Source organism: Kogia breviceps, chromosome 15, assembly GCF_026419965.1.
Source record: "Kogia breviceps isolate mKogBre1 chromosome 15, mKogBre1 haplotype 1, whole genome shotgun sequence".
In the NCBI taxonomy this organism is placed as follows: Eukaryota; Metazoa; Chordata; class Mammalia; order Artiodactyla; family Physeteridae; genus Kogia; species Kogia breviceps.
The window spans coordinates 83,947,427-83,964,073 of NC_081324.1; the positions used below are offsets into that span (position 1 = coordinate 83,947,427).

At 43.6% G+C, this 16,647-nt stretch overlaps 1 protein-coding gene across 3 annotated transcripts in view; it reads left to right on the plus strand.

Annotated features, from left to right (window-relative positions):
- The window catches only part of DNAH10 (dynein axonemal heavy chain 10), a 150,165-nt gene that overhangs the window by 23,769 nt on the left and 109,749 nt on the right, over positions 1-16,647 (plus strand). For 2 of the 3 annotated variants that reach the window (XM_067015312.1, XM_059040733.2), the window contains exons 10-16: positions 1,018-1,216; positions 4,476-4,670; positions 7,716-7,886; positions 9,395-9,571; positions 10,395-10,520; positions 11,422-11,594; positions 12,498-12,649. In XM_067015312.1, the coding sequence (XP_066871413.1) occupies positions 1,018-1,216; positions 4,476-4,670; positions 7,716-7,886; positions 9,395-9,571; positions 10,395-10,520; positions 11,422-11,594; positions 12,498-12,649 (1,193 nt within the window). Of the gene's footprint in view, positions 1-1,017; positions 1,217-4,475; positions 4,671-7,715; positions 7,887-9,394; positions 9,572-10,394; positions 10,521-11,421; positions 11,595-12,497; positions 12,650-16,647 lie in introns of those variants that run through there. The other variant, XM_067015313.1, reaches the window with a different exon arrangement.

Sequence of the window (16,647 nt, forward strand, 5' to 3'; positions counted from 1 at the left end):
GCTTTTAGTGTATTCACAGAGATGTGCATCCATAGCCATCAATGATTTCAGAATATTTTCTTCTTCCCAGAAAGAAATCTTGTCCCCTTTAGCTTCACTCCCACCCTCCGCAACCCCCCAGCCCTGGGCAACCACTGACCTACTCTCTGTCTCTGTGGATTCGCCCCTTCTGACCATTCGTGCACGTGGAATCACACAACATGTGGTCTTTTATGACTGGCTCCTCCCCCTCAGCATCATGTTTTCAAGGTTCATTCGTGGTGTAGTTTGCATCGGTGTTTCATTCCTTTTTGTGGCCAAATGATACTCCACGGTGTGGATTACTCAGGACCGTCTTCCTTGGTTATCCTTGGAGAGACCGAGGCGGATCGTCCAAGGGAAGCTCACTCCTGGACCCCAGGCCCCCTCAGGTGGAACAGCCTCTGAGGACCAAATGTGGAAGGAGACACAGATCATTTTTTTACTTTCTTTTTTTTTTTCTGGCCGGGCTGCTCGACATGCAGGATCTTAGTTCCTCAACCAGCGAATGAACCCGTGCCCCCTACAGTGGAAGCATAGAGTCCTAACCACTGGACCGCCAGGGAAGTCCCCCCCGCCTTTTTTTTTAAACTTTCTTAAAAAACAATCTGTATAAGTGAAATAGGTACCAAAATCTCAGCATTATCATTTTACTCTGCTGTTGCTTCCGGCTTAGGACCCAAGGCCACCTGCTCCCCTTCCGGCTCAAGCAGAAAGCTTACCAGGCTTTGTACACTGCAGGCTGGGGCAGCTGCATCAAAGGTCAGCCTGGGCCGCGGCTTGGAATCCTGCCCGCAACCCCACCAATCACATCCCTGCCAGTTTCATCAGGACAGCAGCTCACCCGGGAAGGTTTCTGCAGTGAGACCATGACGTCAGAGGGGTTCTGCTCCTTGCTGAGAATTGTTCCCTTAGAAGCCTGCTTCCCCCGGGGAGCGCGGCTCAGGTCCCCTACGGCTAAGAACCTCCTGCCCATCACAGGATCTCTTTGCTTCCCAGAGAAAACCGAGCGAGTGCGCAACACAAAACCTTGGAGGCCAGAAACACCCTCAACATGTGGAAGAAGGCCTATTTCGACACCCGGGCCAAGATCGAGGCTTCAGGGAGAGAAACTCGGTGGGAGTTTGATCGGAAACGGCTGTTCGAGAGGACGGATTACATGGCCACCATCTGCCAGGATCTCTACGACGTCCTGCAGGTGGGGGTGGGGGGCGTGGGGGCGTGGGGGCGTTCTCTTCAACGCCTGCAAAGGTGGCTAGAGCTGGGATTTGCCCGATGGAAGGCAGCTTGGCTTTTTGACAGTGGGCCTCTCCGTGTCAGGTGGGAGGCAGAGAGGGTGTGGCCAGGAGAAAAGCCTGCAGAGCAGACAGAATGTACCGGAATGTCCCAGAGCACACCTGACCTTTGCAGCTCTCCCCTGAGTTTTGTGACAGCCCTCCTTCTCCCCCTGCTTTTGGTTTCCTTTCCTTTCCCTTCCTTTGCTTTTCTTTTTTGGCTGCACTGCGAGGCTTGTGGGATCTTAGTTCCCCGACAAGGGATTGAACCCTGGGCCCACAGCAGTGCAAGTGCTGAGTCCTAACCACTGGACTGCCAGGGAAGTCCCTTGGTTTTCTTTATCTTTTAACTAAAAATAAAATTGAAATATAGTTGATGTACAACGTTGTATAAATTACAGGTGTACAGTATAGTGATTCACAGTTTTTAAAGGTTATCCTCCATGTGTAATTATGAGACATTGGCTATATTCCCCATGTTGTACAGTATTTCCTTGTAGCTTATTTTAAACCTAACGGTTGGTACCTCTTGCTCCCCGCCTCTGTATTGCCCCTTCCCACCTCTAGTAATAGCTAGTTTGCTCTCTGTGAGTCTGTTTCTTTTTTGTTATATAGTCACCAGTTTGTTGTATTTTTTAGGGTCCACATGTAAATGATTATCATGTAGTATTTGTCTTTCCCTGCCTGATTTCATTTAGCAGAATACCCTCCAAGCCCATCCATGTGGCTGCAAATGGCAAAACTTCATTCTTTTTTAGGGCTGAGTAGTATTCCATTGTATATATATATGTACCACATCTTCTTTATCCATTCCTCTGTTGATGGACGTTTAGGTTGCTTCCATGTCTTGGTTTTCTTTTGACTCTGGCCACGCCTTCTCAGTGTCTTTTGCAAAATCTTCCCCCTTTGTCTTTCCATTAAATGTTGGAATTCCTCAAAGGCGGTCTGAGACCTTCCCTCCCCTGAAGCCACGTCATTCCTGCCATTGCCACAATGACTAACCATCTATCTGCCAGTGCTTCCTGTTTATCTGACCCCACTGTCTTTTGAATGACTGTACGCAAGGCTTAGTGGCTGATGGGTTGAATTAGCCAGCCCTTGTCTCATGAAGGTCCATCCATTCATTTATTCTCTAAATATTTATCAAGCACTCACAACATGCCAGGCACTTGTCCTTGCTGCTAGAGAAGTGCTGATGAGCAAAGACCAGGGCCGGCTGTGTGACTGCAGTGCCCAGTGCAAACAGAAATGTGGACTCCTTATTCAATAAGTAGGAAAAAAAGCACTGTTACAAGTCTTAAAATATAAAACCTTTTCCTTCTGACGTGTCTTGCCTTGGCATGGCCTTGTTTGTTGGTTTGTTACGACTGTAGCAAAGTAAAGAAAAGAAAGGAAAAGAAAATTAAACATTTAAATTATTTGCATGAATTTTATGGTTCTTTACGCTCCGCGGCATGTGGGATCTTCCCAGACCGGGGCACGAACCCGCGTCCCCGGCATTGGCAGGCAGACTCTCAACCACTGCGCCACCAGGGAAGCCCGAGAAGGGCATTTGTCTGGTGTGTGGAATCACTGAAGTGATACAGATTGTATTTTGCAGCTCTTTCTTTTTTTAAAATAAATTTATTTATTTATTTCTGTTCGGCTGCGTTGGGTCTCCGTTGCTGCGCATGGGCTTTCTCTAGTTGCGGCGAGCAGGGGCTACTCTTCGTTGCGGTGCGCAGGCTTCTCATTGCAGTGGCTTCTCTTGTTGCGGAGCACGGGCTCCAGGCATGTGGGCTCCAGTAGCTGTGGCTGGAGGGCTCTAGAGCGCAGGCTCAGTAGTTGTGGCGCACGGGCTTAGTTGCTCTGCGGCATGTGGGATCTTCCCGGTTCCAGGGCTGGAACCCATTGGCAGGCGGATTCTTAACCACTGCGCCACCAGGGATGTCCCTGTTTCTCAGCTCTTAAGTGCAGATGTAAACGCTTCACATGACTAACTCGGCTGGTTTCATTTCACTTCTTGACGTGTGCAGTTCCACCAGCGTTCTCTGCTTCAGCTCACTGATGGGGAAGGAAGGCTGAGAGGAAAAGGAGTTGTGGGTTTTCCTATCTCCATCATTCCTTCTGTGTCGTCATTTTCAGCGTGATTAGTTGGCCGATGCGGTGAAGTACAGGGGTGAGAAGCAATATGGTAGGTAGGGTTCCTTGGTCAGGTGTTTCTTAGCCTTTCTTTCTCTGCGTTGGAAGCGAGCTCTGTTTTGAAAGGAGAAGGTGGCCTCTCTGAGCTGTTGGTGTCCCCCTTTACTCACCGTAGCTGCCACACGCTGACCGGTACTGGCTCTGAGTCTCCCTGAACTCTCGTGCAGCGTGGCTCCACCGGGATTCTCTGCTCATGGGACCCCACACGCTGCGTGTCAGTGGGGTGTTGTGAACAGCACACACACAGATTTCGCTTATCGCCTCTGCTCACCCGTGTGCCTGATTGTCTCCTGAGGCTTCATTTACAAAACACAAGTTCAGAGATAAAATGATTGAGAATTTCAAGATGGTAATAGCAGAGCCTTAAACCCAGCACGGCACCCTCTGGAGCCTGGGGCCCTGTGCGCCTGCCCAGGTCCCACACCTATGAAGCCAGCCCCGTCTGTACGTAGTCTATGGCTCATGGAGCTTACAGTCCAGTAGAAGAGAAACATGGTAGACATTAATCGCACAGATGCATGGCTACAGCTGAGGTGAGTGCTAGGAAAGCAGAGTAGAGGGGGCTGTGGAAGTGTGCACAGGGGCCTGTCCTGTCCTAAAGGGTCGGAATTGATGAAGGCATATTTAACAATGAGTAGTAGGTACCTGGCATTTCACACTGCAGGTGCAAAGGCCCTGAGACAGAAAGGAACGTGGGACTGAAAGAGGCCCGGGGTGGCTGCGAGGCGGCAGGGGGAGAGCAGTGTGGGAGGACATGGACGCAGTACGTAGGGGCCTGAGCATGCAGACCTTGTAAGCTGTGTCAGGGCATCTGGAACTGGTCCTTTGTGCAATGGGCATAGTACCCAAGGGATTGGGCTTTGGTACTCCAAAGGGAGGAGGCTACCTGTGTGACCAGATTCTTCCCCTCAGGTAAACCTAGATATGCAACCCGCTGGTCATTAGAGCAAAAGCTTGAGAAAACCAAGTGGTGACCCCCTCATGTTTTCTTTGATCGGACAGGTCGTGGAGGAATTCTACAACATATTTGGTTCAGAGCTAAAAGCAGTGACTGGGGATCCCAAGCGCATTGACGATGTGCTGTCCAGGGTGGACAGCCTGGTCGCCCCCATGGAAAGCCTGACCTTTGACCCCTTCAGCATCAAGTGCTCCCAGTACTGGAAATACGTGATGGACGACTTCAAGATCGAAGTCCTGGTGAGTAACACATCCTTCGATTTGATTTTGGAAGTGGATACCATGTTTTCTCCATGTTAAATCTGTTGGGTTATTTAGTTATGTTTAGGATTTTTGGTGTTTTTTTTTTAAATCATAAAAAGGGGTACCTGCTTTTTGGTGAAAAATGGGAACGATGCAGAAGAACATAAGGTAAAAACGAACATTTCTCAGTGTCCTCTGTCCCCACCCCTACTCCCCAGGTGGAATAAGTTTGAAGCGAGCTAGACCCCCTAGAGTGGCTACCAGGGTGGGTTGGGTGTATAACTGGAGAGGATGTAGAGCGGCCGGGGTGAAGAATGGGACTTAACTTAGTAAGCAGTAGGGAGCCATTGAAGGTTGTTCACCAAGGCAGTGATGTCATCAGACTTATACCGAAGAGGGTTTTTCTGGCTGCAGCGTAGGTGGATCTGAGCTAGGGAAGGAGAGGAGGTGGGGAGGTGGTATAAGAGCTTGTGGCCCTAGGTGTGGGCGAGTCAGGGCCAGTCAGAGAGAAAACGACCTCACTGCATACGGCACGGACGGGATGGCCACCCACGCTCACCTTTTCAGCCTCGTGTGCGGAGCGCCTTCAGTAACATCCCCATTTTATGTTTTAAGTAAGTGTTTTGATAACCCCAGAGCATCTTTCATATTGTAACTGAAAGTGGGATCCCCTGCTCACTGCTCAGAAGCCAATAAAGAGGCAAGGTTGGTGGAAAGGGAAGTTTGCTTTATTTTGGCTGCTGGCAACCAGGGGTGGGGGCGGACTCCTGTCCAAAGGCCGACTCCCGCTGACTGAGGGTCGGTGGACAAGAGCTTTTATAGACGGAGGAGGGGGCTACGTGCAGAAACAGCACGGTCAGCCCTGACAGGCAGCTTTTTTATTTTTAAAATTTTTATTTATTTATTTTTATTTTTAAATTTATTTTAATTTTATTTATTTAATTTTATTTTATTTTTGAGTCTTCGTTGCTGCGCGCGGGCTTTCTCTCTTTGCGGCGAGCGGGGGTTACTCTTCGTTGCAATGCGTGGGCTTCTCATTGAGGTGGCTTCTCTTGTGGAGCACGGGCTCTAGGCGCGGGGGCTTCAGTAGTTGTGGCTTGTGGGCTCAGTAGTTGTGGCTCATGGACTCTAGAGCTCAGGATCAGTAGTTGTGGCGCACGGGCTTAGTTGCTCCGTGGCATGTGGGACCTCCCCGAACCAGGGCTCGAACCTGTGTCCCCCGCATTGGCAGGCAGATTCCTAACCATTGAACCATCAGGGAAGCCCTAACACAGTTTTAAATAACTTTTGGTTACATTAATGGTCAGCATTTACTCATTATGTCTATGCAGATAATTTCACTGCTGAGCCAAGAAGCCCATCATAACCATACAAACCTTTCTTTTCTTTTTTAATGTGTATTTATTTATTTTTATTTTTAATTAATTAATTAATTTATTTTATTTTTAGTTGTGTTGGGTCTTTTTTGCTATGCGCGGGCTTTCCCTAGTTGCAGTGAGTGGGAACTCCTCTTCGTTGGGGTGTGCAGACTTCTCACTGCAGTGGCTTCTCTTGTTGCGGAGCACAGGCTCAAGTGCATGGGCTTCAGTAGTTGTGGCGCACGGGCTTAGTTGCTCCTCAGCATGTGGGATCTTCCAGGACCAGGGATCGAACCCATGTCCCCTGCATTGGCAGGTGGATTCTTAACCACTGCGCCACTAGGGAAGTCCCATCATACGACCTTTCTTGTCCAACCCTTCATTTTTCCTGGAGTTAGTCATTGCTTTTATTTGCATTTGCTTGGTTAGTTACATATACACTGTTAATTTTTCCAACTGCCCTAACATCTTTTCACACACCTATCAATAGTGGGTTCCATCTGCTGAGGCATATCAGTGCTATTATTTTTCCAGAGACCTTTCTTCCAGAGCTTGCTGTCTTTCTGCTCCAGTCTGGATTGTTTGCTCCTCAGACTTGTGGTGAAGCAGTTGCCCTAGGACTTCCTATCTTCTCTCATCTGTGTTGGATCCTACTTTCTAGAGTTCACAGCTTCCCCTTTCCTTGTTTGCTCCTTTGTTTTGCTGGAGCACATTTTTTAGTAGCTTCCTGAGAAAGGTTTCATGGGACATGGATTTTTTTTCAGTCTTGCATGTGTGAATTCTGAAATAGTAGGTATAGAGTTCAAGGTAGAAAATAACTTTTCTTCAGAAATTTGAAGATGTTCTTTATTGGTTTCTAGTTTCCAGTGTTATTAGAAATCTGATGTCACTCTGATTTAATTTTTCTAGAATTAACCTTCCACTCTGCATAGGGTGGGCTGGGGATGGAGATACAGAGTATGTGTACTGAGTGGCCTGGCTGTGTGGGGTGGAGAAGGGATCCTCTGTTTGCCCCTCCCCTTCCTGGTGCCTGGTACCCTCGAATGCTCAGCCTCCCAGAGGTTTCCATGGGACAAACAGGTGCCCCCCGCCTCCCTCACCCATTGCCAGTGTTAGGTAGTACTTCTCTACCTTCTGTAAAGTTAGTTACTCTCCTTCCAAAAATTCCTGAACTATCTCCTCTCCCTTTTTTTTTTGTCTATATGAGTTAATACTTTAAAGATTTCCTTTTCTATCATTTTGAACTAGTGGAGGAGAGCAGAAAACCAATGCAGCTAGACTAACATTTTTTTCTTTTAATATTTATTTATTTAGGTTATACTGGGTCTTAGTTGTGGCATGGGGGATCTTCACTGCGGCATGCGGACTTCTTAGTTGCAGCATGCATGCTTCTTAGTTATGGCATATGAACCCTTAGTTGTGGCATGCATGTGGGATCCAGTTCCCCGACCGGGGATTGAACCCGGGCCCCCTGCATTGGGAGGGCAGAGTCTCACCCACTGGACCCCCAGGGAAGTCCCCAGTCTGCTATTTTTAACTGGATCTCAGCTTCCACCAAAGCACAGTGGAAATCCTTCTCAAGGCACTGATTTGGTTTTTTGCTCCTTTCTTGCCATTTGTTATTTTTGTGGGGTAATTACAGGGTCATAAGGGTTTTTTCTGGGCTTTTTTTTTTTTTTGGCAGGTTATTGAGAAAGAAGCAAAAAATTTTATTGACGAATCTTTCAAGACACTTCGATCAGCTGAAGCAGCATTCGACATGCTTTTAAAATTTAAGCATATTCGTTCACGGGAGGCCATTAATCGACAAATGATGATGAAATTTAATGATATTCTTGCACAGTACTGTAAAGAGGTAACTGAAAAATCGATGACTTGCTGTAGCAGTAAAAATACGCTTGGCAAAATGTAAACAATTGTATCACACCGTTGTCTTTCTCATCTAAATTCAGAGAAACTGTAACTTTCCCCAATAAGCATGCCGTATAACCAAAACGAAGTGGGTCTGTTTATTTAGTGGGGAAATTTAGTAAGAATTTATGAAGTACGATATTGTATGCCTCACGTTGTGACGGACCCTGAGTGAGATACAGTCATAGTAATAATCACAGTAACAACAGTGTAGTAGCCATAGCTACCCATGTGTGTAGGCCGAGGGTGTGTTCACATACACATTCCTGTTGTAAGGATGCTTGTTATACGATGGACCCACCCAGATAATCCAGGATAATCTCCTTATTTTAAGATCAGCTGACTGGCAACCTTAACTCCATCTGCTACCTAATTCCTCTTTGCCAGGAATGGATCAGGACCATTAATGGGGCAGGTGTTGTTTGGCCTCTGACACCTAATTACTCACATAAGAGTGTGAAATACTTATTTTAAATTGCAAGCCCAGACCTTATGATCCAGCAATCCCATTTTGTGTATATACCCAAAATAATTGAAAGCAGAGTCTCGAAGAGATATTTGAACACCGATGTTCATAACATCCATGTTCGTAGCAGCACTATTCACGACGGCAAAAAGCTGGAAGTCACCCAAGGGTCCATTGATAGACGAGTGGATAAACAAAATGTGGTCTCTCCCTACAATGGAATATTATCCAGCTTTAAAAAGGAAGGAAATTCTGCCATATACTACAACATGGATGAACCTTGAGGGCTTTGTGTTAATTGAAATAAGCCAGTCATAAAAAGATAAATACTCTATGATTCTACTTATATGAGGTACTTAGAGCAAAGTCATAGAGACAGAAAGTAGAAAGGTTGTTCCTAGGGGCTGAGGGAGGGAGAAATGGGGAGTTACTGCGTTTAATGTGTACCCAGAATTTCGGTTTTACAAGATGAAAGAAGTCGTGGAGACGGATGACGGCGCTGGACGCACAACAGCAGGAATGTAGTTAATTCCTCTGAAATGGACACTGAAAAATGGTTGGGATGGTCAATTTTATGTCACGCGTATTGTACCACAGTTTAAAAAATATTACATGATAGTTAATTATAAAACCTCAGCGGCACGTGCACACACACACACACACACACACAAACACAATGCAGGCCTGGCCACCAATCATGTCTAGAACAGATTTCAGAATTTCCAATAGGTTGGTCAAATGATCGTACACAGGCTGTAAGTATAAGGCAGTTTAGCTCATTGCATGTTTTAAACCAAACAAAAAAATTCCTACAGAGTATGGGAAAACGTAGTAAATAATCAGTAGTAAAAACCCTATTCTGTACCTTAGCCTGTTTCTTGACGTTCCGTGTTCATTTCTTTAAAGATACAAATCTCAAGTTAAATTTTTCTTGGCTCACAGACTGATGCTGATCACTTAACGGAATACGTTTCATTGCTTTGCAGATTGACATCATTAACAAAATCTTTGTTCAGAACCTTGACAACCCACCGCTGTATAAGAACCACCCGCCCGTAGCAGGTGCGATCTACTGGGAACGGTCCCTGTTCCTCCGGATTAAGCACACCATCCTCAGATTTCAAGAAGTAGAGGAGATCTTGGACAGTGATGGAGGAAGAGAAGTATGTTGCTTCTGCTGGAAATGTCCCCTTTTGTATTTCACTGTTCAATTCTAGGGCAGCCTCCCTGGGCACTGCTCCTTCAGTCCAGGCGGCTGCCGGCGTGGACTGGGCTACGCAGAGTTGCCTGCGTGAGAAGCAGCTCAATTTCAAATCCATGTCTGCAATTTAGAAGGTCTTTTCTGCGGTCCCCGGGGACCACATCTCCATACTTACCTGTGGCATCTTCTGGGCGGCAGTCACATGACTCCCCCCCCCGCCCCCCGGCCTTGATCTTCAGCCTCTCCAGAGGGTGACCAGCAACTTTCTGATAATACTCTCCCTGCCCCACCCATGCATTTTTGTCTGTTATACCACAGGGGGTGGGAAACTTTTTCTTTAACGGTCCAGAGAGTAAGTATTTTCAGCATTTGAGGGTCGGATGGCCCGTGTTGCAACTACTCAACTCTGCCTTTGTAGCAAGAAAGCGACCGTCGATAACACGTAAATGAACAGGTGTGACTGTGTTCCAACAGAACGTCACTATGGACGCGGAAATTTGCATTTCGTATGCTTGTTATGTGTCGTGAAGCACTGTTGTTCTTTTTGAGTTCCTTCATTCTTAGCTCCTGGGCTGCACCAAACCCACGAGCTGACGTTTGTGAGCCCAGTTAATCAGCCTAGATTTCAAGCCCTGCCACGGCAGACAAACCCTCCAACGTTTGTGCAAACCTGCCTGCTTCCTTTTGCAAAATGTGTTAACTGATAATTTTTTTTTTTTTTAAAGAGAAACGAAAAAAATGTTATTTTCAATGACAAAATGACCGTTGCCTGACTTCTTTGGTAGGCAAAGCAAAAATACCTGGAAGTGGGTAGGACAATGAAAGACTACGAAGATGACATGTATGAGCAGTGGAAAGAGACAACACAACAGGTCCTGCCAGCTCTCATGAAGAAGAGTCTGCTCACTAAGGTGTGTCCTTCCAGATCCGCGTCCTAGATTCCGGGGCGGCCACCGAAGGTGACGGTGACTGCTATTTCCTTGAGGCTTGATGTGTTGACTCTCAGGAAGCTGAGAGGTATTTCCAGAATCAAAGGCGCAGAAGGGCAGAGGTTGACCTGGGAGAAGAAGAGAGGCAGCAAGGGAATAGATGCAGGAAGCATAATGTCACCGTCAGGGAGCATGCAGGGGTCAGGCAGCCCTCCTGACTCTTGAGGCAAGTGACTTAGCTCTGAGCTCCAGTGACCCAGTTTGTAAAATGAGTTGGATTAGACGACCAGAAACACGCAAAGTATTAGTTGAACCGTATATGAAACAGCTGACAGTTGATCATTTTTAACCTACAGAAAAATGTCACTTCCCGTGATTCATCGGCATCTTTAGCACAGGGTCCGGCACATAGCAATTGCTCAGTAAATAAACACTAGCTGGGAGGTTCAAGGGAAGACCTGGGCCTGGCGGTTTTCGGTCTTGGGTACTAAAAGGAGTGAAGAGGCCAGGTAGGGCCTGTCAGGAACCGGACAGCTTGTGTCCTATTCAGAAGTGGCAGCTGCTACCCAGCTTCAGTCAGTTCTTTGCCATTTATCATCAGCTTTTTCCAATTTTTCAAGGGAAACCAGATTTCTGGATTTTTGCATTCCGTTGCCCAATTTTCGACCGTGCATGGGCGACTAAATCGAATTCTTTAAAAACTCTGTTCACCAAACAAAATATGAATTCTAGCCAGTTCCCGCCAGCTCCCCAGTCTGTCAGGGCAGCAAGGACCCTCCACTGATCTTTTTCAAATTCACGTTTAACTTGGGTTGCAGTGATCTAATCGCTTCTTGGACTGCCCTTCCCACGATGTTTTGTGAAAACACCGTCTCTCCCACAGACTTCTGCTGCTGGTGATGACACCCAGCACTCTGACAGGGGGCCTGGTTTTGCAGTCAACTTTTCACCTGCTCTCAGGGAGATTATTAACGAAGCAAAGTACTTGGAACAGCTGGGGTTCCCTATCCCCGAATTAGCAAGGAATGTTGCCCTCCAGGAAGACAAATTTCTTAGGTAAAAAGATTCTTCTCTTAAATCAGTAAACATTTTTTTAAAAATTATTTATTTACTTATTTGTGTGTGTGTGTGTGTGTGTGTGTGTGTGTGTGTGTGTTTTGGGTCTTCGTTTCTGCGCGAGGACTTTCTCTAGTTGTGGCGAGCGGGGGCCACTTCATCGCGGTGCGCGGGCCTCTCACTATCGCGGCCTCTCGTTGCGGAGCACGGGCTCCAGACGCGCAGGCTCAGTAGTTGTGGCTCACGGGCCTAGTTGCTCCGCGGCGTGTGGGATCTTCCCAGACCAGGACTCGAACCTGTGTCCCCTGCATTGGCAGGCAGATTGTCAACCACTGCACCACCAGGGAAGCCCCAACAGTAAACATTTTTTGTCTTGGGACCCCTTTGCGCTCTTCAAAATTATTGAAAACACGCCCCCTACCCATGCCAAAGCTTTCATTTTTGTGGATTTTCTAACTGCCAATATTTGCCACATTAGACATAAAAACTGAGAAATGTTTAAAATATGTGTTTATTCATTCACCTAAAAATAACAACGATAAACCTATTTCATGTTAACCTAAATAACATTTTCACTTTTTCATTTTTTAAATTAATTTCTACTGGGGTACAGTTGATTTACAATGTTGTGTTAGTTTCAGGTGTACAGCAAAGTGAATCAGCTCCACACATACATATATGCACTCTCCTTTAGATTCTTTTCCCATGTAGGTCATTACAGAGTATTGAGTAGAGTTCCCTGTAAGTAACATTTTAAAATAAAAAGTAACCAATATTTTCCAAAAAGAAGGTTAAAATTCTTAGTCTGGTTAATGCTCTTTTGTATCCTATCTGTAAGGTTATTAATCTTTTATGAGCTCCATTGTATTTTTCTGACAGCAGTGACTTTCCTGTAATGTGCAGGTACACGGATGGGATACAACGTATGTTGGATCATTATCACATGCTCATTGGAACGTTAAGTGAAGCAGAGGCTCTTATCCTTGACGACCATTCCCAGGAATTAGTAAGAGTGTTTAGGTCTGGATATAAGAGGTTAAACTGGAGCTCACTAGGTAATATAATTCATCTATCTATTGCCTTTCAGACTTTGGGATGTAAAAAATCATTCTTTCAGATTGTCTTAGTTGAATTATAATTTTTCTCTGTATGTAGATATGGTTAACAAATAATGTTTTCAGCATCAGTAAAGTACACTTTGTGGAACATGGAATCCGTCTCAAGGCTTTAGTTAGGGGTGAAGGTGAGTGGATGGGGTGCCGTTTTGACATTTGAGTGACCCACAGCTTTCTCCTCCAAAAATAAAATGACTTTTACTTTTTTCCCTTAAAACTGAAATTAAAAAAAAAAAAAAATTTATTTATTTTTGACTGCGTTGGGTCTTCGTTGCTGCACGCAGACGTTCTCTAGTTGCGGCGAGCGGGGGCTACTCTTTGTTGCGGTGCGCGGGCTTCTCACTGCGGTGGCTTCTCTTGTTGCAGAGCACGGGCTCTAGGTGCGTGGGCTTCAGTAGTTGTGGCTCGCGGGCTCCAGAGCGCAGGCTCAGCAGTTGTGGCGCACGGGCTTAGTTGCTCCACGGCATGTGGGATCTTCCCGGGCCAGTGCTCGAACCCGTGTCCCTTGCATTGGCAGACGTATTCTTAACCACTGAGCCACCAGGGAAGCCCTAAAATTGAAATTTTAATTTCGAGATAATTACAGAGTCACACACAGTTGCAAGAATTAATACAGACAGATCCTGGGTACCCTTTGCCTGGTTTTCCCTCAACGGCAACTTCTGCAAAACTGTAGTGCAAACCACAGCCCCAATTTTTACATCGATAAAGTCAAGACGCAGAACATTTCCACACCACAGTGATTCCTCATGTCGCCCTTTTAAAGTCACACCCACTTCCCTCCTATCCCCATCCTCTACTGAACCCCTGGCAGCCACTAATCTGTTTTCTGTTTCTATAATTTTGTCATTTTAAGAGCGTTACATAAAATATTATATGACCCTTTTGGTGTTGGCTTTTCTCACCCAGCACAATTCTCTGGAGATTTTTCCAAGTTCCTGCCTGTTTCAACAGTTTGTTCCTTTTTATCAGTGAATAAAAAACAGTATCGTATCAATGTGTGTTTCACCATTCACCTAGATATCCTGGAGAATATTTAGGTTGTTTCCAGGTTTGACTACTATGAATATACATTTGTGATATAGAATCACTTGTGTACAGGGTTTTATGTGAACATGAGTCTTCATTTCTCTGGGATAAATGCCCAGGGTTCTATGGTTCTTGTGTGTTTAGTATTTTTTTTTTTAATTAAAAAAACTGAAGAGTAGTTGATGTACATATAAGTTGATGTATATATAAGTTATATATATAGTATAGTATATATATATAGTATAGTATAGTATAGTATAGTATAGTATACAGTATAGTGACTCACAATTTTTAAATGTTATATTCCATTTATAGTTATTATAAAATATTGGCTGTATTCCCTGTGTTGTAGGATATATCCTTGTAGCTTATTTTATACATAATAGTTGGTACCTCTTAATCCCCTACCTATATTGCCCCTCCCCATTTCCCTATCCCTCTGGTAACTGCTAGGTTGTTCTCTATATATCTGTGAGTCTGCTGCTTTTTTGGTATATTCATTAGTCGTTTAGTCTTTTTTTTTTTTTAATGTCATAGTGTTGTCCAGAGTGGCTGTACCATTTTACATTCTCACCAGCAACATACATTTCACTGTCTCTAGATCTTGGCCAGCCTTTGGTATTGTCACTGTTTTTAAAAATTTAGCCATCTGATAGCTGTGTAATGATAGCTCATTGTGGTTTTGATTTGAATTTTTCTGTAATGGCTAATGATGTGTTTGTTTGCCTCTATATATCCTTGTTGGTGTAATGTCTTTTTTTTGTTCTTTTGCCCATTTTCTAATTATATCACTTGCTTTTTTACTGTTGAGCTTTGAGAGTTCTTTATATATTGTAGATACTAGTCCTTTATTGGATATGTGGTTTGGAAATACTTTCTCCCACTCTGTAGCTTGTCTTTTCATTCTCCTAATAGCATCTTTTGCAGAGCTATTTTGATGAAGTCCAATTTATCAATTTTTCCTTTTATGGATCATGATTTTGGTGCCAAGTCTAGGGACTCTTTGCCTAGCCCTAGATCCCCAAATTTTTCTATTTTTTCTAAATAGTTTATAATTTTATGTTTTACAGTTAAGACGGTGATCAATCTTGATTTTTTTTTTTTTTTTTTTTGGTACAAAGTGAGAGACTTAAGTTGCGGTTCATTTTTTTTTCCAATTGTTGTAGCATTATTTGTTGGAAAGGCTAACTTTTTCCATTAAATCACTTTTACACCTTTGTCAAAAACTAGTTGAGCATATTTGTATGGGTCTATTTCTCGGTTCTCTATTATGTTCCATTGATCTATGTGTCTGTCCCTCTGCCAATATCACAGAGCCTTGAAGACTTAATTATTGTGGCTACAGAGTAAGTCCTGAAATTGGGTAGACTGGTAACCACTGATCTTTTTATTGTCTCTATAGTTTTGCCTTTTCCAGAATGTCATATAATTAGAATCATACAGTGTGCAGCCTTTTCAAATTGGCTTCTTTCACTTAGCAATAAAATTTAAGGTTCCTCCATATAATTGTGCATTTCTTTTTATTACCAAATAATATTCCATTGTGTGGATGTACTGTAGTTTATCTGTTCACCTGTTGAAGGAAATCTTGGTTGCTTCCACATTTTGGCAATTATGAATAAAGCTCCTAAAAATGTTCATGTGCAGGTTTTTGTGTAGTGATTTCTTTTCTTTGTTCTTCTTTTTTTGTTTGGTTTAAAATTACAGATTCAGTTTCCTTAATAGTTATAGGACTACTCAAGTGATTATTTCCTATTGGGTGAGTTGTGTAGCTTGTGCTTTTCAAAGAAGTGGTGCATTTCCTCTGAGTTGTCAGATTTATTGTGCAGAGTTGTTCTTAATGTTCCCTTATTATCTTTTTAAAGACTGTACATCTTTAGTGATCCCTCCTGTTTAATTCTGGATATGGTTAATTTGTGTCTTCTCTTTTTTTCTTTTCAGTCCTGCTAGAGATTAGTCAGTTTTACTGAAGCTCTTTGTTTCATTGATTTTATCTGTTGTTTTTCTGTGTTTAATTTTACTGATTTCTGCTTATCTTTATTATTTCCTTCTGCTTGCTTTGGATTTATTTTACTCTTCTTTTTCAAGGTTCTTGAGGTGGGAACTTAGATCATTGATTTGAGATCTTTCCTCTTTTCTAATGTAGGCATTTGGTGCTATTAATTTCCCTGTCAGCACTGCTTTAGCTGTGTCCCACAGATTCTGATAGTTGTATTTTAATTTTTATTCAATTAAGTGTATTTGAAAAATTTCCCTTGAGACTTCCTCCATGACTCATGGATTATTTAAAAGTGTGTTGTTTACTTTCGAAGTGTTTGGAGATTTCCCCTGTTATTTTTCTGTCATTGTTTTGTAATTTGAGTCCACTGTGGTTGGAGAACATACTCGGTATAATTTCAGTTCTTTTAAATTTGTTGAGGTTTGTTTTACAGCTCAGGATATAGTCTATCTTGTTTTATGTTCTGTGGCCACTTGAGAAGAATATGTATTCTACTTTGCTGAGTAGAATGTTCTATAAATGTTGATTAACGTTGTTGGTTCATGATGTTGTTGAGTTTTTCTATATCCTTGTTGATTTTCTGTCTAGTTGTTCTGTCAATTACTGAGAGAGGAATGTTGACATGTCCAGTTATAATCATGGATTTACCTATTTCTTTTTTCAGGTCTATCATTTTTTACTTCACGTATTTTACAATTCTGTTGTTTTGATGCATACAAGTTTAGGATTGCTATGTTTTCTTATGAATTAAACCCTTTAATCATTGTATAATATTCAACTGTCTCTGATAATTTTCTTTGTTCTAGAGTCGACTTTACCTAATGTTAATATATCCATTCTGGTTTTCCTTTGATTAATGTTTGCACAGTTTATGTTTTTCCATCCTTTACTTTCAACTTACTGATAGAAT